Here is a 25991-nt window from a genome sequence, read left to right as displayed (position 1 = left end):
GAGACTTTTGGTTGCTGTCTCGGCTTTTGAGTTTTCTCTGATGTTTCGAGATTTTTTCCTTGTCGCTGCCTGCCTTGGGCCTTTTCTGTGCCTTTTCTATGATTTCCTGATTCACTTCTGCATTTTGTGTGACAGTGAAATGTTCCTTGGCCTGGTGGCTTGGCTCCCAATCATCATTGACAGGCAATATGTGAAGGCTTTTGATGACATGTCCTTGGTGAATGCAAAAATGCATGTCCTGCACACGTATACATGTACGTGTACTTACACACACAGGAATTGGAGTCCTTAGCTAAATCAGCAGCAATGGGAATACAATCAAAAGACTTTAGTTCTTAAAATAAACAGTTGCTATTATAAACTATCATTTTCAGCATTACTGTCATGCGGCTCTATTTGGGCTATTTCTAAATTAGGCCACCTGAAATGTGGGCAAGCTGTAACATGGGTCAGTTCTGCTCTGGAGAAAGTTTCTTGTACAAGTTGTGTCCCTCAGGTAATACAAGGTTAAATGACACAAAGTTTGAAATACTTTGCCTTTGACTGGTAGGGCAATATAAAATACGTTTCATTAGAACACACCAGGTAAAAAAAAGTAGTTTCAATGCAGTGTTTCCAAATTTCTCAAAAAAGAGAGCCATTGTAAGCTATATTCATGTTCCTCTTTCCCTACCCTGCACTTGTCTTAGAGGATCAGGGTATGAAAAATCATTAAAAAATATAGCACGTGTTGTCAGAGGACTATGGGAAATTGCTGCCGTGAGCATCCGAAGCTGGGAATTCCTTTGTCTTAGACGGCATGTGGAGATGTGGAGGCTGGAATTATTTTTTTATTCCAATCCAATATATCTGTAAAATACTGCATGGTTTCAAGTCACACAGCAGTTAAATACTAGCTAGGGAAGGGAGAAAATATATTTCTAGCAGGGATTTGAAAAATGGAGAATCAGCCGTCTAGAGAGCATCAGATGGATGCTCCAGAGAAGGGGCTGAACAGGAGCTTTGAAATCAGAGGTAGTGAGAATACGAAAGAACAAAGACAGAGTGGAAAGAGGAAAAGATTAACTAAAAGGATGTCGTGGATGAGGAAGAAAATTGAAAATACTACAATAAAAACAGTACCTTTGCACTTCAGTGAGGAAGCAGTGGATGTTTGAAGATGGAGCTGGTGCAACTTGTTGAAAGTTGAGCTGGTGACTGGAACACCTGTACAAATCAGGATTTCTAGAGCAGGGACAAACAGAGGCCACAGCAACACAGGAGCGAGGAAGCAAAGGTAAATGTTGGTGGCAGTGAAAAAGCCATAATAAATTTTGCATAAACAGGCAAAATGTGCAAACCCCTTTTATCTGTCATCACCCTACAGGTCGCATTTGGTATCCAGATGACTGTTTTCTGGAGAAGCCAATTTACTCCTAAATAAATTAAAGAAATGGCCAGCCTTTTTTTAGTAATCCCTGTGACAGGAATAGCAAGCAGAATTTGTGTGAGCCCTGACTCACTGTTTTCTTCAGACAAATCTGTGAAGTGACATGCATTGATTGTTTTCCAGATTGTACCAGAGGTGGATTGTAGTCAAGACTCCAAATGCGTGGATCTCTACAAATGAAAAAAGGAGTTACTATTCCCAAATGAGTAACCAAACTTACTGAGATGGGCACAATGGAGAAAGGTGGTTAAGGAGAAAACTTGTTCTCTACACAGGGACAAAAAGTTGTAGGGGCTTGATCTGGTCCAGCTAAAGTCAGTAAGACACCACTTCTACGGAAGATAGACTTGCAAAATCCCTGTTGCATAAATTCAGAGGTCTGTGCATATACCATTGAAGTACGTGGACATATAGGACAGACTTTCTGAGAGCCGGTCTGCAAACCTGCCGAATCTACAGTAGATAACAGACTTTGCAGCTCTCTAGGATTTTCTCATGCCGAGGTCAGGTGCAGTGTATGAGGAATTCATCTCAAACCAGACAGCAAGGCAAGAACAGGCCTGGCATTAAAATGTGATCTTTTTAATGCCCTCATTGTTCTCATAATTCATATTAACCAAATCTACACTGACTGAACAGAAAGAAAATGGACATTTTTCCTCTAAACCAAAAATATCTGTATTAATATAGATTTATGAAATCAGTCATTGACCATGCCTTAGTTTGCTTGCCTGATTGCATCTCCTGTCAACTACCCACTGACTTCAGTATCCAGATTTCATTTAATTCTTAGTCCATTGGTTTTCAATTAAGGACAGTTTGCTCATGAGGATCAGCCTAGAAAAATCTCTCACTGGGCTGTTGGCTTCCGTTACGGACTTGCACAATTATTTGAGTGTCGTCATCACAGTGCTAAGCTGAGAAACGCCAGTACTGAAAAACAGAGAGCAGTTAGAAGAATAAGCTATGCTTAACCTTATTAGCAAGATCTCTCATTCTGTATTGGGAGGCTTTGGGGATGGTGGGAATTGGGCCAGTCTTCTGGGAGTAACGGGGTATGTCGCAATTGTCCTTGTGTTGTTTACTTGCTAACCCATTTAGTATTTGGTTTAGTTCATTGATTATTCTTCTTTCTTTGTGTTTAAGGGTTCTTCCTACAGTAGCTCATATATATATCTTACGTTACCAAATATGAAGGGCTCCGCGTAAGCCACGCAGTTTACTCAAATTGTTCCTAGGTGTTGCCCTCTGTAGATGGGTACTGAGGAGAACAGGACGCACTGCCACAAACCCATCAGCTGATAACACAAAATGGGTGAACACACACTCCCGACTAGCACAGAGCTCTCGAAGCTGTTGGTTTCAGAGACTGACTCCTGCAGCGCGGAAGGGCAGTAACCTTTGGGACTGTGATCCAGGATGCGTGACAGGGGCCTGAGGTTAAAGTCCAACCTCTTAGCAACACCTTCATGCATCTCAGCCGAATTCCCTTCCCACCTCTCTCCCCTGAGTCTCTCCCACGTCTCCCAATGACCCCTCTGCCATGTTCCGCAGAACAGCCTGCTTGGGGGGTGCTTCTCAGCTGCATCTCTGGGGATTAGGGCCAAATATCAGTGTACATATGAAGCCACCTTATCCATGTATGATGTGTTTTTAGCGTTTTACTAGTGAATGAGGGAATGAAGAGATGACAGACATTGACAAAGTACTTAGAAACTAGCTTCTAAATATTTACCATATGCATTGAGTGCTTTAAAATTAGGACAGATGCTGAAATGAGATATTTGAGCTGCATTAAGAATATAGGAGTTGATACAATCACTTAGTGTCATGCACACGTTACAAATCAGATCATTGTGTAACACACAGTCTTCTAGAGATTGAAAGCAAGTAGGTCATTTTTATATCGCAACAAATATTTTATGAAAAGGTTGATTTGTGTAGACAGACTGGATAAGCAGCAACATCTTTGTAGCTTCATAGATGATTTTTTTTCTTCTGTTGAGAGGTGATATTCTGACATACCCATGCACTCATAAATCCAGTGTTTATCTGCTCAACTGACTGAGGTCTCAGGGTTACAGAAACGAGAACACACAGCTGCTAAAAAGAACTAGATTCTGGATGTCATTGCGAAAATCGCTATGGGATATGATACAGTTAGTATCTGGAAAACAAATGCCATATATAGTCACTTCCACTCCATCAGCAGTGAAAGGTAGTCAGGCTTCAGAAACATAGCATTCATAAATGGGAAGGTCAATGTCTCCTGACCTGAAGGGCCTGAGACCTTTGGGGTGAAAACCAAGAATTTACAACATTTAATATATTCTGTATTTTTCCAGTAGACAGACTGAAAGATATTTTAAAATATACTGATAAATCTGGTAAATGATGACTATAAAACATAGGTAGACGTATGAATTTTAACAAATGAGACTCATACAGAGAGAGAAATTTGTGATGAATACAGCTTTCCACATCCACTATTGTAAATGTTCAAAGGCAAAGGAGACATTTGATCAGCCATAAAAGCCACTGTGGATGACAAAGTAGAAAACCCATAAGCAATACAAAAATTCAAGCTACAGCTTCAGTATGAGATACAGTTTGAAATGACCAGTTATTCTGCCCAGAATGGAGTCCAAGGTTTTGCCTCAAAGGCTAGTAAGTCAGAAGCCATAAAACGTCCCTCTCCGCTCACCTTTCTCTTTTAGGAAGGAACAACCATCCTGAGTTGCGTAGGTGGATAATATGGATGGAAAAAATACTTGAGTCAACCCGGAGCTTAAGTCTGAAGGATATTGCTTTCGCCACAGCTCTGATAGTGGATTTACAAAGGCAGAGAAACTAATTAGCTCAACCTTCCTTAAATCCAAATCTTGTTATAACTTGGAATAATAAAAAAAAAAAATTAACATGATTGAGAGATTTGGTAAAGCGGCAGAAACTAAACAAGAGTTAATCATATATTTTGGGGCTGGGCGAACAAGATTGTGTAACGTGGTAAGGCTCATGATGTCCTTTGTCAGTATGGAGCCCAGGCTGATTATGTAAGGGCATTTCTGCTGGGCAGAAATGCAATTTCTTACAGATGCCATTTTTTACAGATGCAGTGCTCAATATGTGAATGAAACACTTTGCTGCTGATCTGTCCCATACTGGGGAAGCCTGTCCTGGAGAAACAGCCCTATTGATGGAGGGTGCTCGTTGCCCTGCCTTACTTTCTGTTCCCTCAGACAACAGTCTACACTTCGTGGCACTGAATCAAGCTATGAAGGTCAGTCATGTGGTGTATTGCTGATGGTAAATGTTAATTTTTGATGGATTTGTAGGACATATAGCTTGTCTGTATTAATCTCCTGATGTTCCTATTATCGTTATTTATTACTGGATCGTGATAGCTTCTGAGTCCCAATGGAGCCCCACTGTGCTAAGTGCTGTAGAAACACATGCTTGGCTTTGCTGTTTTGGCTTCTCTCCAGTAGATCAGCTATATTCGTGTATCTCCTGCCTTGCTATGCTGATTTCTTCCTGTTCAACAAAGGGGATATTTAAAACACTGGGGAGAGGGGCGTGGGGGGAATGATCACATCAGATCCTTTGCTTGTTAATCTGTAAGTGTCCTTGCTCCATTCTCCATTGCACCGACAGAAAAACATGACTAGTTCTTTGCTGGATGTGCAACTATCCCAGCGTATTCTGTTAGTTGCCACATACCTACTGACTTCAGTATGATCTGCAAAGCAGAGAGGTGCTGTGGCACTTTTCAATTATACAGCTGAAGCTCTGGTATCAGTGCAGGTTTGTCACTTGTTTGAAGCACATGCTGAATCTCTGTGATGTGAGCTTAATTAATTTAACCTACTCTTTCCTATCAAAGTCTGGTGTAAAATACTTACATCTGGCCCACTTTTGGCTGAGCTGGTCAAGAGAATATCCCCAGATGGAGATTTCTCTCATGTGCAAGATTTACTGGAAAGCGTCCTCTTGCCAAGCTAGATTGTTTCCAGCATTGTACGTTGTGAGGGCAGGGTCACAAGTACAGCCTCTTTAAGTTTCTGTGAAGTGGCAGAGCAAGACTAACCTCAGCCTCTGATGATGCAGACTGCAGCACCAGCATGATGGGCTGGTATTTTTCTGATACCCAAGGGATCAGCCTTGCTTCTTTGGGACCATACTGACGCCAAAGATGAGATAATATGTATTTGCGGGAGGAAAACCCATAATTTTTTAATGCAACCTGTAATAGGAATTCTGCTACTCCTGCAGGAGTAAATTGCAGTCCAGAACTATTTGAGCAGACCTACGCACCTGTATTAGTTCCCAGAGCCTGTGCTGAGCACTGGTTCACTAAGAGTTTCCTACCCTGTAGAGGACGTTATAGCTTAGAGGCTATAGGGCAACAAGGTGAAGCCTATAGTGATGCTTTCTGCAGCAGCTTCTGAACAGAAAGGAAGGGGAACCCATACCTTCTCAGCCTCACTTGCAGTGACTGAATAAATCCCCTCTCTGAAAATACCTTGTGCAGACTAAGCAGGCAAAAGCCCCATGTAGCTGTTGAGCCGAAAGCCCCCCCCATAAACTCATGCCACCTGTACCAAACTGGAACTTGCCTCTGCCCAAATCAGTGTCCAGTTACCTACAAATAACCTTCAATAATGCAGTATTACCTGGCAGAGAAGGAATGCTTTGCTATAGCTCATTTTTCACAGGCCCAGCAAACGCACCAAGTTCCCCGCCTTAGGTTAGCTCAGTCGTTAGCGTTAATTCTCTCTTTCTCTCTGGGCCCAGGACGAGCAGCCCCGGCTACCTGGAGATAGCTAGCCTGGGGTCAATGCTTGGGTGACTTGTCTGCCTTCACTGTGCCTACTGTGGAGGCACAGATGAAGAAGGGACATAGCAGTCAGGATGGAAGTAATGGTTTTTTATCGCTACCTGTTGGGGGGGAACACGTAAAATTCCTGGGAAGGAAGCAGAGGTGTTCGGGTTACCAGGCAACTACCAGTAGGAAAAAATAATGTGAAAGGAGAGCGGGGAAGAAAGGATCCAATCAAGGACCTGCCTGGCCAATTAGGTGCCTGAGACAGTGATGGAGTGAGAACATTAAGATTTCATAGTAGGTGAGGAAATCTGTTTTAGGTAGACAGAAGGTGCGGAAAACAAAGGTATGTGACTGAATGGACAGAGCAGAGATGAAAATTCTTCACTGAAATGAAATAAACCCCTTTATTTTAGGCATTATAAGGCCTGGGGCTGTTCAAGCAGAGAGATTTTTAGAGGTTTCTTTCATGTTCTGCCGCCGATGCTGCTTGTTGGATTTTGCAGCTCTTTCCAATCTTGAAAAAATGAAATTAAGCATTTCTTTTTCACTTCCTGATCTGGTCAGCCTGTCCACGTTTTGCATCCTCCCACTGGGTAGCACAGGGCTCACTGCCAAACCAAAGCCCTGTTTTTCAATAGAAAATACAGTAAACCGGGAAAGCAAATCCTGTTTTCATTCATCAGACTAGAGAGACTCTTATTTTATTAAAACCTTCTTTCAGATCAGCCAAGTGCCTGACTAAGGGCATAAAAATCAAGGACTTGGCAATTTGGCCATATTAGGGTTTATAACGCACGGTAAAATGATGGCATTCAAAGCTTACTGAGAGGTATTCTACAAATGCTAAATCTGTAGCGTGGTCTGGAGATTGAGGTTATTAGATTATTAGGCATGTGCAATACAGAAGATGCACAGGGAGGCGATTGCTTTGCTTTTCTTCCCTTCCCTCTCCCGGGCAAGCCTTGGCTGTCAGCGGTCACTCACCGCCTGCTCGCTGGCAGGGAGCGGGACCAGGGCTCTGCTCCAGAGCCCTGATCTCCTCTTTGGAAACTGGAAATAAAATACCAGCTGACTCCCAGTCCAGCAAACAAATGCCGACAAGTAGAGCCGTGTGGGATGGAGGCCGTGCTCCGGGGTTACCTGACAGCTTGATCTGCCTTTTCTTGGACGTCGGTCTGCATCTGACCCGTGCGGCTCTTGGGCTGTGGGGCAGCTGCTGCTTCTCCCACCGGTCCCCTCTGGGTGATCCAACACCTGCAGATTGCACTGGCTGCATCCTTCTCTGTCGTGGGCTTTTGAGCGGATAATGCCAATGCAGCAGCAGAGATGCTAAGATCAGAGATGCCTGCAGAAACACGGAAGCCAGCATCCGGAGCTTCAGTGTGGTTTTAATAAGAGATCATGCACGACATGACATAGCTGGTGCTTCTTTGCCTGGGAGCTCATTTCCCCTCCTGCCTGCAGTTGTCAGCAGCCATGTGGCATCCTGACTTTTTGTCTTTATTAACTTCTTGACAGATAGCCTTTTGGGGTTTATTGGGAGATTAATTGTTAGCAAGGTTTTATGTGTTTTTTCCCCATCCCTTCGAATAGGTGAGTCTAATAAAGCACTATGAGGTGTGTTAAGATTCTCTGAGGATGCCAGGAGCACCGCTCTTCTCACTGTCCCCCAGCTTCTCTGCTCTTTGCAGCCCAGAGCTGATAGCAATGAGGGGGGGAACCCAGTTTTGAAAAGGGCACCAGCTGCAGCCATCGTTGCAGCCACTTTGGTTAGATCTTCCCCGTGGCATTTTTCCAGGAGAAAAAAAAGAGCACACAAGCCTAGCTATTTTTTTTCTGTAGTCAATGCATGTGATTAGCGGTATTTATAAGAACTGTGCAGAAAACAGCATCTCAGGAAAAGGAAAAGTACAGGCAGATGCTCTGAACGAAAGGAGAAATTAACAGACTTTGAAGTCAGCAAAAGTGCCTGATTAAGGATTTAAAAACCAGAATTTTGCAATTTGTCCGTGCTATGGGTTTCTAAAGCACAATTCAACAATGGCTTTTGAGGCCTACTGGAAGCCATTCCGTAAATGACTGCATGTGTAGTGCCATCTGAAGATACTGGTAACGTTGTCATTGTTTCCAGGATGGAAAGAAGGAAGCTTCACTGGCAAAAATATTGAAACAAAATAAGGGGGATGAACTCATAGTAGCCCACTCAAACCTTCCCTTTCCCCCCTTTAAAATTTTGTGATTTCAGCATTTTCCTTTCATTGCCCAGAATTTTCTATCACTGTTTCATTTTTTGATGTCTTTCCCCCAAAACAGAAGATATGCATTTAAAAGAACATTTTTCCATTCCTATTTACTATAAAACCAGGAGCAAATAGCTAATTTCATAAGTTATTCAAGCCCAGCAATTTTGCATTAGCGTAGGAATTTAAATCTCACTTGTGCTTCACTGCAGAACTAGATTTGCCCAGAACACGGAATGGGACTTGGAGCTTTTTACTATTAATCTGTGAGTTCAAACGCAGGTTGGCAGAATCGAAAGCACTGTGATGATCTCCTTGTTCAGCAGCCTCTAATACGTTTTGGAAACTGCCCAGAGTGTAATGACATGGGTACACACGCAGTACTTTTCACCTGATGGTGTAGAGCTAGTTTATTTCTTCCGTCTCCACGGACTCCTAGAGGTGTGCACAGAGACGGTTTTCCTTCCATTTGTAGATGTAGTCCTCTCAATTTAGCTGTGTTTGTTCAAGACTATAAGGGGAGTCCTTGGTAGTGTCCCCACTGTACCTATAACGTGATTGCAGTGCTCAGCGCCACCAATCCTGCATCCTCTGGAGGTAACGAATATCATAAATTTGGGGCAGTCTCTGTTGGTATATGTATGTGTAGTGCCTAGCAGAGAGGGGCATAGTAGGATGAGATTCCTCATTAGCTCGGATAAGAGAAATACATAAAAATAATTTCACTGGGGGGAGAGTGACACTAAATGGCATCCAAACACCAGGGCATGAAAAGGTGCCAGTTTTTATCCAAGTATTTTGTGTATTTTTAAAACACACAAATGAAATGAATACGTCTAAATACTCATTGCTTAAGGTGCCTTTCTTTGACATTAAAAGCAGTGTGCGTAAATTCCTCATTTTACCTGCTGGCTTTCATTAGCTCTCCATCTGTAATCCACACCTCCTGCTAACAAGGACAGAACCGCAATACTCATTAGGACTCTCTCTTTAGAGGAAGCCGAGTGAAAAAGCCCTAGACTTTTATGCTGCAGTAGAAGGTGAAAATGTTACCCGATGAACAATTCTCTCCAGCAGTGCTTCGGCTGGTCTCACCATGTAATTGAAGATTCATGGTAAGCCATCAAACCCCATGGTTTCCCATCCAGGCGTCTTTGCTTTTCAGCCCCTCACTCATTTGAAGACATACTTGCTGAGGAGAGGTGCAGAGTCAGCAGGAAAGATGGACAAAATGAATAATTAAAATGGAGGTTGAGTTCCCATTTGCTACTGAAGAGAAATGGTTTGCACAAAAATAGAATGAGACAGGGCATGAGAGATGCTCCAGAGGGGTGACAGTTATGTCTGTTGGCCTTTCTGCTCTCCAGGAGGATTGTTCATGACAGAGATATTTAAATATTGGGTTTAGAATAGCAACCCATCATAATTTTATTTGGAAACACTCTGCTGTGGATAACGCTAGAGAGGTGTGTTTGGCAGGGGTAGAAACTGCTAACAAGGAGCAGTTAACTAACGAATGGGGACCTGCAGTATGCACACCTGTGAATTACCGGTGGAAAAGTATGTTATACAGAATATTATCTCAGTAGCAAAGGCAAGCACTCAGAAATGAGAAAATTCAAAAATTAAGGTTAGCTTTGATTTTTAATGTAGTTATGCCATTAAAGACTATCAAGTGCCATGTTTTCATGGCTTCCTTCTGTATTCAGCATTAAGGATGGATGGTCCTCACTTGTTCAGTACTTTGTTTTCTTCCACTGTTCAATCTTGTTTACTTATTTTTTGCGCATTAAGCAAATCCTGTTTCGAAGCAGGGATTATTAATTTCCTCATTACATTAACCACCATCATTATATTTTTGCAGACATTATTGAATTTATTTTCATAAACCACTCCGAGCTAAGGGACCTGTTATCACCCCCCTTTTAGAGATGCAGTCTTGAGGCATAGAGATTACAAAAATCTTATTTTGGGTGCTTAATGTGAGAGGGATTTCAGAGATCTCGACTTCTCAGAGTGCAAAGAATTATATGACACAAAAAGCATGACCACCATAACTTCATTTGCAGAAAGGGCTCAGCACATCTATAGATCAGATCCCTGTGGTCAGTCTTCAACAAATGAGGGACTGAAATTACTAGACAACTGTGAAACATTAGGTTGAAAAAACTTTGTTAATATAATGTGTGCCTACATCACTGGCAAGAATAGAGTCCAGTTCTCCAAAGCAGCATTCTTCTGCCTTAACTATTTGATCTTGTCACTTTCTGTAACCTTCACTTGATACCTTGACATCTTTCAAGGTCTGAAACACATAAAGCAAGTGTTCTGCAGGCAGCTTTTCTTCACAGAAAACAAACCCTGTATATCTGCGAGTCATACAGTGACTCTAACATATTGAACGAGACAGGAATCCTGGGGGGGGGGGGGGAAAAGAGCATGTGGTTATGCAATTAAAGTCTGTCTTGTAATGCATCGGTACAAGAGGAATGAATAAAGAGCAAATAAGCAGCATTAGCTCTGGTTTGTCCTAACTTTTGGACTGCTCTCGTACAATAATAGTAATATCCCTATCCTGTACTTTAAACACCCTACACGTCTCTCTAATAGAAGGCGAAGAAATTCCATCACCAGTTACTGCTTGGACGTGCCATCAGCGCGGTGGTAACCTCCAGGCTCACTTCACCGACCCTGTGCTCCCAGCGAGGGAACGGCTGATCTCGGCAGCCCTCCGCAAAGGCTTGGGCAAGACGGGCGCGTGGAGCTATGCTAGCTGGATATGGGGGGATTCGGCCTTCTGTACAGCAGATTGGTAGATTGTGGTTGTCAGTCTAGACAAAAAGCTTGTTAATCTTCAGTGTATGCATATTCTTCCACCCACTGAGTGATGTTCTTCACCCTATAAATGACTGGCGAGATCACTTAGGAGTCAAAATGCCAAGGACCAAACTTCAGGACAGGAACCATGCAGTGTTCTGATGGTGTGATCTCAAGCACCCCGTATTATTCCCACATGTAATCTAGATCAGGGCTACCCCAACCGACTCAACCAGGATGGACGTGATGCTCAGCAGCAACCTGCAGCTCACATCTCTTTCACTTTGAAAGTGACCGGCAACTACCAGAGGGGGAAGATGAGGTGAAAATGATTGTAAACTGCCTGTGTGTCTGTTTTTTAACAATCAGCTCAGAATTAGCATTAAAAATACATTTAGTTTTCATCATCAATGCTGTCATTCTGCTTATGCATCTGTATTGGGTTTGCGTGGCAGCGCTTTGGTAGCAGGGGGGGCTACAGGGGCGGCTTCTGTGAGAAGCTGCTAGAAGCTTCCCCTCTGCCTGATAGAGCCAATGCCAGCCGGCTCCAAGATGGATCTGCCACTGGCTAAGGCCGAGCTAATCAGCAACAGTGGTAGCGCCTCTGTGACAACATATTTAAGAAGGGGGGGAAAAACAGGAAACGGCAGCCGGAGAAGAGAGGAGTGAGAATGAGAGAGAGAAGCAACCCTGCAGACACCAAGGTCAGGGAAGAAGGAGGGGGAGGAGGTGCTCCAGGCGCCGGAGCAGAGATTCCCCGGCAGCCCCTGGTGCAGACCATGGTGAGGCAGGCTGTGCCCATGCAGCACATGGAGGTCCACGGAGGAGCAGATATCCACCTGCAGCCCGTGGAGGACCTCACGCTGGAGCAGGTGGATGCCCGAAGGAGGCTGTGACCCCACGGGAAGCCCACGCTGGAGCAGGCTCCCGGCAGGACCTGTGGAGCCGTGGAGAGAGGAGCCCACGCTGGAGCAGGTTTGCTGGCAGGACTTGTGACCCCGCGGGGGACCCAGGCTGGAGCAGTCTGCTCCTGAAGGACTGCACCCCGTGGAAAGGACCCAGGCTGGAGCAGTTCCTGAAGGACTGCATCCGTGGAAAGGACCCACGTTGGAGAAGTTCATGGAGAACTATCTCCCATGGGAGGGACCCCATGGTGGTGCAGGGGAAGAGTGAGAGGAGGAAGGAGCGGCAGAAACAACGTGTGATGAACTGACCTCAACCCCCATTCCCCGTCCCCCTGTGCCGCTCAGGGGGAGAAGGCAGAGAAAATCGTGAGTGAAGTCAAGCCCGGGAAGAAGGGAGGGGTGTGGGGAAGGTGGTGTTTTTTTAAGATTTGGGTTTACTTCTCATTATCCTACTCTGATTTTGATTGGTAATAAATTAAATTAATTTCCCCAAGTCAAGTCTATTTTGCCCATGATGGTAATTGGTGAGTGATCTCCCTATGTCCTTATCTTGACCTACGAGCCTTTTCTTCATATTTTCTCTCTCCTGTCCAGCTGAGGAAGCGGAGTGAGTGAGCGGCTGTGTGGTGATTAGTCCGGCTGGGCTTAAACCACGACAGCATCACTCATGGGTAAAGAGCAGGTCACCTTGCGGTGGTGGTGGGAGGCTGGGGCAGCACAACTTTTCAATTCATGCTTGTGTTTCCCACCCCACCCACTCCATCCCATCCCATCCCATCCCACTCCATCTCATCCCACTCCACTCCACTCCACTCCATGCCATGCCATGCCATGCCATGCCATGCCACCCCATCCCACCCCATCCCACCCCATCTCATCTGCATGGCAGGGCTGGCCGAGGACCGCCTTCACCCTGCCTGGCCCCGCCCCGCTGCCGGAGGCCCCGCCCCGCCCCGCCTCCCGCCCCGCCGGGCGTGGCGCGGCGTGGCGCCGCTCTCGCCTGCCGTCTCGCTTGCCGGCGCCGCTCTACCCAACTTCCTGTCCTCGCCACCTCCCCCGAGGCGGGCGGAAGTGCGCGACGCGGCCATGGCGGCTGTGGATATCCGAGGTAGGGCCGGGGCGTGTGTGGGCGCTCGGGGCCCCCCGCTAGCGGCCTCGGCGGGCGGGGCGCGCTTCCCGCGGCTCTGGGCCCTTGGGGGCCCGCCTCCGTGCCGAGCTGTGGGCCCTGCCCGCCGCCCTGGGCTGAGCTCCGCCGCCGGGCGCGGCAGAAGCGGTGCGGAGCGGCTGGGAGCCGCGGGGAGCGCGAAGGAGCCCGCTCCGCCGGTGAGGTGAGCTCCCTCCCGGGGGCAGAGCGCGGCGGGCCTGGCTGTCCCGGGGCAGCTGCGGCAGAAGGAGGAGGTTGGTGGAGTGGCCGCCGTCCTGGCCGGCTGGAGGCTGCTGTGCTAATAGTACTCGTTCCGAGGACCGTCCAAAGTGCTGGGCGATGAGGAGGGGCCAGAGGTGTGAGGATAACGGCGCTGCTTCCTTTGTTAGTGCTCTGTAGGGGCAAGGGAGCTGCTAAGTTTGTTTGTATGCCTTTGAAAGCTCTGCACAAGAGGGTTCAGTAGTGTTGCTAACGCATGGATGCCATGAGAAGGAACTGGGAGGAAAAACTGTCCAAAACGCAGTTGTCGTGGACCTGCGGCAGGCTGGGAGGGTGTGTTCAGGGCCCCCTGGGGAAAACAAGCCTTCCTTCTGGTACACTGCTGTCTTTTCAGGTGGAATAAGGAGGTCCTGGGGTGAGACGGTAACATAAGGGAACAGCTAAAAATGAGAGAGTTTTGGCTCTGAAGTGTGGAGGGAAGTGGGAAACACTGGCACTTGTGGGACTTGCAGGAGACCAAAGCAGTGAGTTAGGCTGGTAATCTTACCAGCGCTTCGGGTGGGTGTGATGAGGCAGGCCAGGCGTTAGAAAAACCAGAAAGAAAACTGAAGCGACTGAGAACAAGGTTTGGGTGAAAATTCAGGGATAGGAATAGAAAGGGGTAATGTTTTGAAGAAGAGGTGATATTTGAATGAAGTATTAAAGTAACCTGTAAACAAAGTACAGGTTAAATTACCATGAAGAGTTTGAGAGAGGAAGAGGGGTTTGAGAGGGCATGACAAAGGAAATGATTTTTCTCCATAAGAGTGTTTGAATGGAATCACATCAAAAGCCTTTGTAGTGAAGTCTCAGGGAATGACCAAGAGCAGATATTTAGGGAAAACTCGTGAGGGGTTAATTTTGATAATGCCACAGATGTCCTGTTTGCTTTTCTGACTGCCTTGTTTCAGATTGCAGTAAGGAGCTATGTGGACAAATAATGGCAGGAGTGCTGTATTGAGTTATTAGATGGTGTGGAAACCTTCTGTCTTCATCCAGATCACTTAAGCTCCCTTGAAGTCTTGCATCTAATATGGTTCAATATATTAAGTTCAGTTTGAAGCATACTTCTATTTTTAAGCTATCAAACCATTTTACTGTTCCTCTCAGTTTGTCAAAGCCTAGGGTTGGGCTATCCAACTGACAAGGCCAGGTACAGCAGCATGTTGTGTGAGTTGCTCGGCTCTTACTTTTTGCCATGGTTTGCTGGCTTGTCTCCCAAATTGTCCTGACATTCATGGCGGATTGGCAATATTGTCACAAGCACTTTACTTTTGCGTCTGTGATGCAAATGCCACAAAAAGTGCTTTGAACAAGATGTCCTGTTTTTGAAAGGAACAGGGAAGCAGGAACACTGTCCTTTCTTTCTCATATCCAAAATAAACAGAAGTACTCCCTTCTTAGAATAACAAGCATGTCAGGTTCGTGGTTGGTTTTGTTCTTCCTTCCCTTTTTTCCAAGAATAGTTTAAGAGAACAATCTTGCTAGTTAGAAAGGCAATTACAAATATTGGCACTAAGCAGCTATGGAAAATTGAGCCTTAGAGCCCAACTTTATATTCCATTTTAGGATACACTTATCATTCTATATACAGCATTGTAGCTGTGTGTGTGTGTATATATATATATATATGAAACTTGCCTGACATTCCTCTTGAGAAATGTAGTTATTGTTAATCATACAAGCAAGAAAAGTTTGTATTTGAAATGTAATATGAGAATTTACTGTGGCAAGAATGCAAGCACTTAAGATTTTGTTTTTGTTGGGAGGGAAAGCTTGTCTTTTGGTTTTGAAAGACATTTAGGATAGTCAGCGCTACCACAACTTAAGTGCTTAATAATGGATCTTAGCGCTGTGTTTCTGAGATTTACTTTTTTTATAGTGAGGAGAGAGAACAGTGTTTGTGAAATAACACGAATGCCTCTGGAGTTTCCCCCCCGCCCTGTACTATGAAAGAGTTAGGCTGGCAATTCTGAGATTAACGAGGCAAAATGATTTATGCATGACTATTTATGCTGCATTTTTCCTGGTTTGCTGGGCAGCTAGTGTTACTTTATTAGCTGTTCCTCAGAGAAGCTGCTAACAGTGTATGAGCTGACTTTTTGGAATTGATCCAGTCATCCTTGAGCATGCAGAGTTGTTGCAGAAGTAAAATATTCACAGTGGAATGATGAGTGGGAGTTCTGGATATGTATATAATGCGTGAACATAAGGGAATGGTTCCTGTGAGAAGGGAATTTCAGTTCTTCAATGGCTTCTCATCACTTACGATTTTTAATTCTAAACAATGCATGCCATTGTTTCCTGCTTTCTTGTGTGTTGGAAATTCTACTTGGTGCTGCTGCAATTTAAAACGGATGAATTTCAGGGTGCTTTTCAAGGTCCCTCATGGATCTTCAACGTTAGCGGATTTGTTGACTGTGGAACCAATTGTTGACACTGGTTTCTTTGGTCTCCTTCAGGAACATCATTTTGCTGCAGTGTGATAATAAAATGCAGGGATTTTAATTCAAATGTCCCCAAATATGTAGGAACTGAACTGGCATATAATGATTTGCAGGTTATAGAGTATGTTTCATTTAAAAAGCTTGCTTTTTTATGTAATGTAATTGTTAATACTCTACAGTTAGATTTCTGTAATATCCACTGAGTGTGGAATAAGTAATTTGCTGCAGGCAATTTGGCAGATTAGTTGCAGAGTCAGAAATAGAATCTGTTTTTCAAGACTACTGGGAAACATCTGCCCAAAGATAAGATCTTTGTGATTGCCATTTTGGTTTTTTTGTTTATTTCACCCACATCAAAAATAATAATCTTTGAAACATAACAGTATCAGCTGCTGTGATATCATAGAGATAGGTATTTTAATAACAGAACATTTTAGAAATGTTACCAATGCCACTATTTTGTTTCACTCAGTAGTTTACTCGTTGGCGTTAGCAAAAGAAAACTCTTACTTTAATTAGTAGACCTCTGTAGTGTTTTACCTATTTTTCAGCATCATAGTTTACAGCTTGGAAACTATTTTTGTAAGAAATTAATTGTTTTAAACACAACCAGGCTCAGATTTAGTGTGGGGTGTGTCACTTCCCCCACCCCATAACTGATTCTAACTTAGTTTAGTAAATTCAACTTACTTACCAGAGACCTAGCTTTCAAAAGGATTATCTTTCTACTCAGCCAATACTGTGGTTCATAAAATAAACTGTATATAATACTACTGAGTAGATGTAGTACGATAACATTATATACAGTATCAGAGCTAATTAACTTCTACCACCACAGCACACTCACATGTACACACAGACCCTCCTCACATTCTTGAGACATAAAGGTATACCAGCAGCTAGTGGTCAAGGAAAGAGAAGTGCAATAGTAAAAAAAGACTGTATTTCTATTGTGTACCTACAACCGAACTGCAGAAGGTTAAAGGCTATCAATTACTATTTGAAGTCTGTGAAACACATTTTTAATTAGAACTGGTTTGTGTGAGGCTGTGTTCCGCCTCCTTCCCCTGCTATAATCATAAACTGGTGGCAATTTACTCTTGCAGGTATTTGTAGTGTTTCTGGCTGCTTTGGTACTCAGTGTAGATTTCTCTTCCCAGATAATCTCTTGGGAATTTCCTGGGTTGACAGCTCCTGGATTCCAATATTGAACAATGGGAGTGTGTTGGACTATTTCTCAGAGCGGAGTAACCCATTCTATGACCGAACATGTAACAATGAAGTCGTCAAAATGCAGCGGATGACCTTGGACCATTTGAAGTAAGTTGTAATTTGGAACTGCTTCCTGTGCAGTGTCCTTTGTCTCTCCATCCAGAAGCTTTGATGGTTGAATGGAAGCATGCTGGAAACCTCCTTCTGTTCTGTGCTTTTTAGTTCCACCGCTTGCCAGGGAGCCCAGCTTTTTTTGTATTTGGATGTCTTCTACTTCCCCTTAACACCATTTCAAGGAGGTGTTAAGCATGAAGGATTCTATGTATGTTCTGAGATTCCAGTAAATCATCTTTTAGATATTCCTCTGAATTAGAAAAGCTGTCTTCTCCCATCCTCCCAGCTCAACAGAACTCGAGTAATGGTAAAGTATTTAAATATTTTTGTATGGTGAATAGAGTTCACGTTAGGGGATACTTTGAGTTCATAGTTTATGTTTCCATATCCCGCTAGCTATGTGCCACAATTAGTACATAATTCCTCCAAAGAGCTGGCTTTTTTAGTATGGATAATAAAAGTAGTGAGTGTTGTAAATAAACTGATGACGGATGGTTGTGTAATGAGATTGCAGCATGCGCAAGTTAACTTTCTTTGCAGTTCCCCATCTGCTACACTGAGCACAAGTGAGGTGTTTGAGAACTATTTAAAGACTCCACAATATGATAGGGAGTGTGCAAGCTGAGCTAAAAGTTCATTGGTAAAATCACTTGCGCTCAGATGTGGTTGCAGAGAGGCTTTCACATCAGACACACAGATGGTCACATCATATACGGGTCCATTGTTTCTGTGTTTAAATGATATCTCTATGATGATAGATTGTTATCTTTCTTGCTATTTATTTGTTTGCTAATACGTTCTATTTAGATGTTGTGTCATGTTCTTGTAACTCCCTTTGTATATGCAGCTAGGTTTTGACAGCTAGCTCAGGAAATCCTCTGCCTTTGTTTACTGCACATTATATAAAAGAGCTTCCAAAGCATCAGAACTTCATCCCTTTATTGCCAGGCCCTTTGGTAGCTCTTCATATCCTACAGATTTTACTTTGAGGAAGATACTTACTCTGGTTGCTTCTTTTTCAGTCAGATGGTTGGAGTGGAGTACATCCTTCTTCATGCTCAAGAGCCCATTCTCTTCATTATCCGAAAGCAGCAAAGGCAATCTCCAACACAAGGTAATGTCACTCGTTCTTGTCACTGTTGAGAAGGCCAATCAGTTAGTTGCTTTTATCTGTTCCTAGTTTGTGTTTAAGCACTTCTGGTTCCCCTTTTCTGTCTTTATCTGAAATCTAAATAAAAGGGTATGAGGCTTTGTGGTGGGGTGGAGATATTTTGTCTAGCAGTGACCTCTAGTGTGCTAATAGCAGGGATTGCCATCTTGTGGTGAAGTGTGTAGAGTGCAATGAGAAAGGGCTGCCCTGTGGTATATTTTGCCATGAGAAATTGATAATGGCATTCATGCCATGTTGTATTTATCTGTTAAGCTATGCAAGAGTTTTCATTTTAATTATTTGAATATAAGGTTAATGATATCCTTGCTTGGGGCTGATGAGTTTAGTTTAATTTGAGCTAATCATCTGAAGTGGCTAGTAGTGATTTATTTATTTTGAGGAACCATTATTTCCATTAATTAGGGAGAGGGATCATTCGTGCTTCTATTTGTGTCACGTCACTCTCTTATTCTGCACCATTTCCACCTTCAGCTGTGGATTGGTTATACTGTTGAGTAGGATCTTATCAGTAGAAGATGACCCATGTGAAAAATGATCATGAGATACCACAAATCCTTGTTGTTTTCTTTATTCCTCTAAGTGTTTTGGAATGATGAGGGAATCTTGTGACAGCAGCACCACTCTTTCTTACAGTGTCACTGATGACCTTTCCAAGTTTTAAATGAAATACAATACCTTTAGTGTGTTTTTCCATTCGCATGCAACTGGCTTCATTATTGTTTCTTAACCTTAAATTTGTTCGTGCATGTGTGATTAATGAAAAAAGTAGCCACATTTCAATAGTTATTGGGCTGTCTTCTGTGCTTATTGCATATATATGTAAAATAATTTAGGTTATTTCAGAGTAAGCTTTATAGAAAAGAAAGGCAGGGTTAATGCTAGTTATTTCTTAACTTTTTTTTTTTAGTGACTTAAGCTCTGCGTATGCATTTCGGTCTCATACAGGACTTTGCCTTGTCTAGCAATGCTTCTTATTTGCTTATATCAGGTAATGGACTGTTGATATTGCAGTTCCATACTGAAAAAGAAGATATATGATTCCTTCTTTAATAGATTTTTTTGAGTTGTTTCTTTATTAAAGGTTTCGAATCTAGCTTTCAAAAGGTGAGTATGGAAATATGAAGCCCTTAATTTCCTGTTTTGATACTTTTTAGATCAAGAGTAAAGTTGGGGCTTCCACAGTATGTGTGTTCAGACTTTTGCTGTAATGCAAAAGAATGTTTGGAACTTAACTGGGACTTGTTTGGTAACGTTTTTCCCATTGTGACTGTACAGTTTATGCTAGGTACCTTGATTGAGTCATGTATTTCCCTAGCTCCAACGTTACCCATGTGTTTCATTTTATCATGGTGTATTTGAGACATGAGAATGGGGATGGAAAACTAAAATTTAATTAGTTCACAGCTAGAGTTGAGTACTCAGAACTGGTGTGGGCCTGTCTTATGACTTCTCTGTGTTATTTTAAAGTATATTTATATTTTAAATTCCTTAAGCCAAGCTTTTGTCTGTTTGAAGTGACTTTGGAAAAATCTTTAGACCCAGTGATTAGGGAGAGTTACCTGTCTAGGAAAGTAGGCTGCTCTGGTACATAGCTGTGAGACAGTAAAGCTGCTGTGCTGTGTCTTGCTCCACTTCTAAGGAAATGCTGAGAATCCTCTTTCTTTTGAGGAGAAGTGGGTACTGGCTGTCATATGCACCCAGCTGTCCTGGTCTATTAATTTAGGCAGGTGTCCAAGCTTCATAAAATGCAAGTACTGGATGAATTGGGTCCTGTCAGTAAAAAGGTTCAGACAGAATGTGTTAATACAGATGGAGGAACTGGAACAAAAGTGCGTGCAGGTAAGATCCTTACGGATGTGAAGCTGATAGCATCGCTATAGTTTCTCAATTGAAGAACATTTGGCAGAGCATTATGGAAGCACTTGTGATGTTCCTCTGCACTGCAGCTCTAATGAACAAGAATTTTTGGTTGGTCAGTAGAGGTTCCAAATATGATTTACCAAACGCCTTTGGAAGGTAGTCTTTTTTTCAGCAGAATGTTGTTAATTTAGAAAGGCATGCTCTGTGTGTGCTTAGCTGCCATTGGGTCTGGGAAATCTAGCTAAGGGGACTGTACAAGTTGGAGAAAGCTGAGGCCAGAAGAATGAGATTTTACGTTGTTGTGAGTTTCTATGGATAGCAAAGGCAAGTGGAACTACGTTCAGTACAGTTCACTTGACTCCTCTTGTGTAGCTCTGAAAACCCCAGCTCTTGTAAGGTGAGTTATTTGTTTGCAGTAGGACAGGACTTAAAGCTGATGCTTTTTTATCTGTAAAGCAGACCTTTTTTTTCCCCTTACCAGTCTATTGCTAAGGTGCAAATGAAGCACCTTGAAGAAAAGATTAAAAAGAGAAAATTTGTTGAGATGAATATTGCAATTTATGCTGTTACTACTGAAATTCAGCAGCAAATACACAGTGTTCAGCCAGAGCTTTAAACTGATCCTGCCTTTTTTTCCTCCCCACAGTTATTCCATTGGCCGACTACTATATTATTGCTGGAGTGATTTATCAGGCACCTGACTTAGGGTCTGTCATTAACTCCAGAGTTGTAAGTGTTCTGTGCATTTGATGTATACTGGTTTGTATCTGCTTTTACTTTTGGTTGTTCCCCAGGCTGTTTAAGTCCCTCCTTCACTGTTTTGAGGAAAGATCTTGTGTCATATACAGTAACTTAAAACAAACCTCACTGGTTAATATGGTGTGCATGCCACATGGAGATGAAAGATCCTGGGAGAGTGCAGTATGGTCCAAAAGGTGGGATACGTTGTTTAAGGATGAAGGATCAGAATAACTGAAGCTACACAATTGGCGGAACAGCATGAGGTTTGAATAATCAAAAGAAAAATATATATGAAATAGTAATTAAATACATATTCAGTGAAGCTTGCTTTGGAATGTTAATGATAAGGTAATGTAATGTTTCTCTTTAAATGAGGCTTATGTTTGTAAGTTGACGTGGTATTTCTTTTTAAATTGGACACTCAGGTTTGTTTTGATTTCTTCTGTTCTAGTAAACTGCTTTTGGAAGTTTTTCTTTGTCAGTTTAGAAAAGCACTTCAGAAAAGGTCTTGTAAGAGCCTGTTAAAAAGGTTACATTCTTGGTCCAAAACTAGACGTCCCAAGTTCCCTTTCCCAGAACAAAAATTAATATCAAATACTAATTTTAAAATCTCTGCTTTCACAAATTTATACTGTATTTTCTCCTTAAATTCTGAACACTGCCTTATGTTCTTGTTCTGAAAGCTCACTGCAGTGCATGGAATTCAGTCTGCTTTTGAAGAAGCTATGTCCTACTGTCGCTATCACCCATCCAAGGGCTACTGGTGGCATTTCAAAGATCAAGAAGAACGAGGTATGGTTCCTAGTTGCTCCTGTGTACTTTGGGAGAGGGAAGGTAATGTGGGGAAAAGTGTGAGGCAATGAACAGTGATGGTGTAGTGATGAGGTTAAGTGTCTGTCTGGAGGGTAAGTTAGTGCTCCGTATCAGGTGGAAGGAATACTTGTTCTTCTGTGCTGGTGGGGATGAACATCGAGGCATGGGTGGGAGATGAAAAAGGTGAGCCGTGTGTCAACAAAGTGAGCAACTCTTCAACCCACTGGAGACAAAAGTACATTTTTCAGAATCCAAACCAGTTTGTCAGGACATAAGAATTGTCCTTAATCTGTCTTCCACCAAAAAAATAACTGATGTCAAAGGGAAAATGTAGGTGAAGTGTAGAGGAGAGACGAATACCAACTTGTCACGCAACAGAGAGCTGCTAAGAGAACAGAACTTTTAATACAGCTTTCTCTTATGTTTCTGTGACTTGCAGAGAAAGCTAAACCAAAAGCCAAGAAGAAAGAAGAACCAAGCTCTATTTTCCAAAGGCAACGGGTAGATGCTTTGCTTTTAGACTTAAGACAAAAGTTTCCACCCAGATTTGTTCAGGTATGACTCTTATAATCCGCAGTATTACTGTAACTTAGAACTTAAGGCAGTCATAAGTACTTGAAGAACTGAAACTGAATGGGAATTTTTTGTGCTTTCTGCAATGGTAACATGGATTAGATAACAGATTTGAAATGGAAGGCTCTGATTGGAGTGTAGGATTCCCCTTTGTAATTGCAGGAGTCATTAAGACCTTGGCAAAACTATGAGGGCAAATTTTATTATGTAAATTCCTTATCTAATCACAGAGGGTCTGTTCTTGTCAGCTATCAGATTTTGCTGCTGCTTCCAATTTCCTGCTTTGTGAGCTCAATCAAGCCACCACAGCTATTTTGTTTTAGTTACTCTATTGTTCTGGAGGGTCGTTAATTAGTGTGGAAATTCTTGGCATTCTGTGAAGTTGCTGTGATTACCTCTGATCGTTTCTAGTAGCCATTTGTTCCACCAGGTCATCTGCTTGGGAGCAAAGGAAATTATGTTTACAGCATCTCACAAAACTGTTTACTCAGATGTGGGAAAGACTGGCTAATTGTGTATTTTTTGCTTTAGTGCTTTTCAGTTGTCAGAGGAAAAATTGGATGTTATAAAATGTTGATTGGATTTTGTTTAAAGTGTATTTAGTGATCCCTTCTACCCTCAATTCTTATACATAAGAGCTCATTGCTTGGTTTATATTCCCAAATGAAGAGTAGGAAGGGTTAAAAACTATGACTTTGGTTCCACTGATGTGTTGTTCTGTTTTCTTTGTTCCTCCCCCACAGCAAAAGCCTGGAGAAAAGCCCATCCCAGGTAAAACTCTAATAGTCTCACAAGACTTTAAAAAAAAAAAAAAATAGGCTCTATATAGCAGTGTCTTCCAATTGCCATACAAACTCCTTGCTGCTGCTGCTGAGGTCGTTAGGAATTCTGGCATTGCCTAATTGTGCAAAGTACTAGGTAAGAGCAAAGTATTAGATAAGAGTTCTCTGTGACAGCCAGGGTGAAATTGAAAAAAAATGGGTATTCTTCACTTTCTGTCTGTAAAACTGTATTGCCTGAAGGTCCAAACGCAGGAAATGGTCTTTGAAAGCAGGAGGAGGGTGGCAGGGTGAATAAGGGAACAGTTTAGTCAGTCCAGCATCTTAGTGATTTTGCATGGTGCTATAAGTCCAAGAAAGCATGTGAAGGCTTTGAATTGATCTTAAGCTACCTCAAAACAGGAAAAACATAAACTGCATCTCTTCAATCTGTTCCGCTTTTTAACCCATATAGATATGAACTTAGTCTTTGGTTATTCTTATACCTTAGAAAATATTGTTGATGTCAAAGGGGCAAAATTAATTTCAAAGTACTCTGAACAGTATTTTAGGAATAAAAATTGGAGGTTTAACTTTCTTTTGCTGTTACTTCTTAAGTGGATCAAATCAAGAAGGAACCAGAACCAGCCCCTGAAGCTGTCAAGCCAGAGGAAAAAGAGACTGTAAAGAATGCTCAGCAGAGTGCTGGTGCTAAAGGACCACCTGAAAAACGGATGAGACTCCAGTGAAGGGAGAAGTTGTTACACATCTGAATTAGTCCGTACCTGGAAAATAGGAGATTTTTGCTCCCCTTTCTTTATATTGAAGCTCTTCCACTGAGACTGACAATTCAGGGACTGAAGTCCCTGTAACAGCTTTTTCTGTAGAAACCTGTCACACAAATGTTAATGTCAGCATGTGAGCTGCCTCAAAGAAGGTATTTTCAGTCTTCATCTTACTTTGAATGTTGGCTTCTGAGAATAGGTTTTATATGGACATATTTTGCAGCCTCCTGAAATCTCTACAAACTCTTGCATCCCTTGTGTCTTAGTTTCCTATGTAAAAAGAAAAAACTTTTATATATATAAAAAAAATCTGAATTCTTGGCAAATAAAAATCCTTGCTGCTGGAATGCCTTTCTTAACTGCTTACTTTGTTAGTAGCAAATGTGCTATATGTGCTGGCAGCATTTTTTTTGCTTGGCTATTGGGATATATTGTGTGCTATTTTGAGGAAGAAAAGTTCAACTAAAGGGTTTGGGCTGCCTGCTATAATCACAGAATCACTAAGGTTGGAAAAGACCTGTAAGATCATCAAGTCCAAAATAAATTTCAGAAAATAAAGTCCATAAATTTCTGTGCCTTTAGTATGCTTGGGATACAGATAAAAGATTTGATAACTGGAGGCTCAAGTCGATGTAATTAGATGTCAAACTGCTCTCAGTTTCTAAATGTTCTTGGACGCTCATTTTACTTAATGGCTAAGCTGGTCTTTTATAATAAAAGCTAGTGTTCTGCGAGAGATTTATGATGACAAAACCCAGGCTAAAATATCTTGCTGTTGGACACTCAGTGAAGCTGTTTATATTTCTCTTTTTTTCACTGTAACTCAAATACATCAATTATATCTCTTCCTCTGTGCTTCTAGCACTTTCTCGCTGCATCTGATCACCTTGATTAGTCATCTGCCTTTTAGACCTGAGGAGGTAGGGCAGTGGAAGAGAAACATCACTGCCAGCTATACACTTTGCTATTTAAGCATATTGCTTACACAAACATTTTTTTTTTTTTTTCAGAAAAATGTGAAGTCATCCATTGCAAAGAAGTAACTATTGGTTTGGGTTTGTTTTTTCATTGAACTAATGGAGCAATCCTTGAAATAGCTTGCTTTCTTTTCACAACTGTTACCTGCTTTCTTGTAGTAAACTGTGGTAAGCAAGAAAAAGGTCTGTACGTAGCAAACAAAATGTAGGTAGGAGGGAAGACTAAGATATGCTTAGATAGCTGTGTCAAATTTATTTTGAGGTTATAAGAAACTCTTTCCTGTTTCAGTAACTAATAAACAGCTCTGGCTGGGTAGCTATGGAATGGTGGAAAGACCCATGTAATTTTTGTCCTGTAATCCAAAGCTGTAACCTTAAAGATGTAGATAAGCCAATAGCTGTTTGCTGTTGATGCAGATACAGACCTAAAATTCCTGTATTGGTGTACTTAAGTGTGTGTTAGCTTTATTTTGTACCGTGTGGGTCAAGTTTGAACAGCTATTTCTCCAAATGTTGATAAAAGTAGATAATAAGCTAGTGTGAACTCTTAAATCAAGTGAAGACATAGAAAGCAGTTATCCTGGGATGCTGAAAGCAAGACAGAACTTATTATTCAGCATTGAATAATTATGAGGTAGTGTGAATACACTTAGAGCAAAAGGGTGTTGATTCTTTCTTGTATTGGAGAAATTCCTCTGAAAGCAAGGAGCTCAAGAATCACCAAAGCCATCATCTCGTCCACCCCTATGATGATCTGCAGAAATGATATATGGAGTGGTAAGGAATCTCAACAGTCCTTGCTGGATTTTTTTATGTTCAGAATAAAGTCCTTGGAAATGGCCATTAAAGGAGCTGAATTTCTCTGTAGTTATTCATATTACTAAGAACCTGTATCTCATCTGGCAAAGCTTAAGCAGGAAAG

At 42.3% G+C, this 25991-nt stretch overlaps 1 protein-coding gene across 1 annotated transcript; it reads left to right on the top strand.

Annotated features, from left to right (window-relative positions):
- The first annotated feature begins 13296 nt into the window (after positions 1-13296).
- On the top strand, positions 13297-24723 carry MED6 (mediator complex subunit 6). Its single transcript, XM_059819662.1, has 8 exons — positions 13297-13324; positions 17226-17385; positions 18414-18505; positions 21069-21151; positions 21847-21955; positions 22416-22531; positions 23293-23320; positions 23926-24723. The coding sequence occupies exons 1-8, from the start codon at positions 13303-13305 to the stop codon at positions 24054-24056; spliced, it is 741 nt and encodes a 246-aa protein (XP_059675645.1). The 5' UTR covers positions 13297-13302; the 3' UTR covers positions 24057-24723.
- The last annotated feature ends 1268 nt before the right edge of the window (positions 24724-25991 follow it).

Source organism: Gavia stellata, chromosome 7 (assembly GCF_030936135.1).
Source record: "Gavia stellata isolate bGavSte3 chromosome 7, bGavSte3.hap2, whole genome shotgun sequence".
NCBI classification, from domain to species: Eukaryota; Metazoa; Chordata; class Aves; order Gaviiformes; family Gaviidae; genus Gavia; species Gavia stellata.
The sequence above is the reverse complement of the archived record's forward strand: the minus strand, read 5'-3'. Positions and strand labels throughout refer to the sequence as shown.

Excerpts from the sequence above, each read along its gene's own strand:
- MED6 (XM_059819662.1), top strand. The coding sequence starts at position 13,303 with ATGGCGGCTGTGGATATCCGAG. Across the intron at positions 17,386-18,413 it reads ATGACCTTGGACCATTTGAA|TCAGATGGTTGGAGTGGAGT; the intron begins GTAAGTTGTAAT and ends CTTCTTTTTCAG. Across the intron at positions 21,152-21,846 it reads CTGTCATTAACTCCAGAGTT|CTCACTGCAGTGCATGGAAT; the intron begins GTAAGTGTTCTG and ends TTGTTCTGAAAG.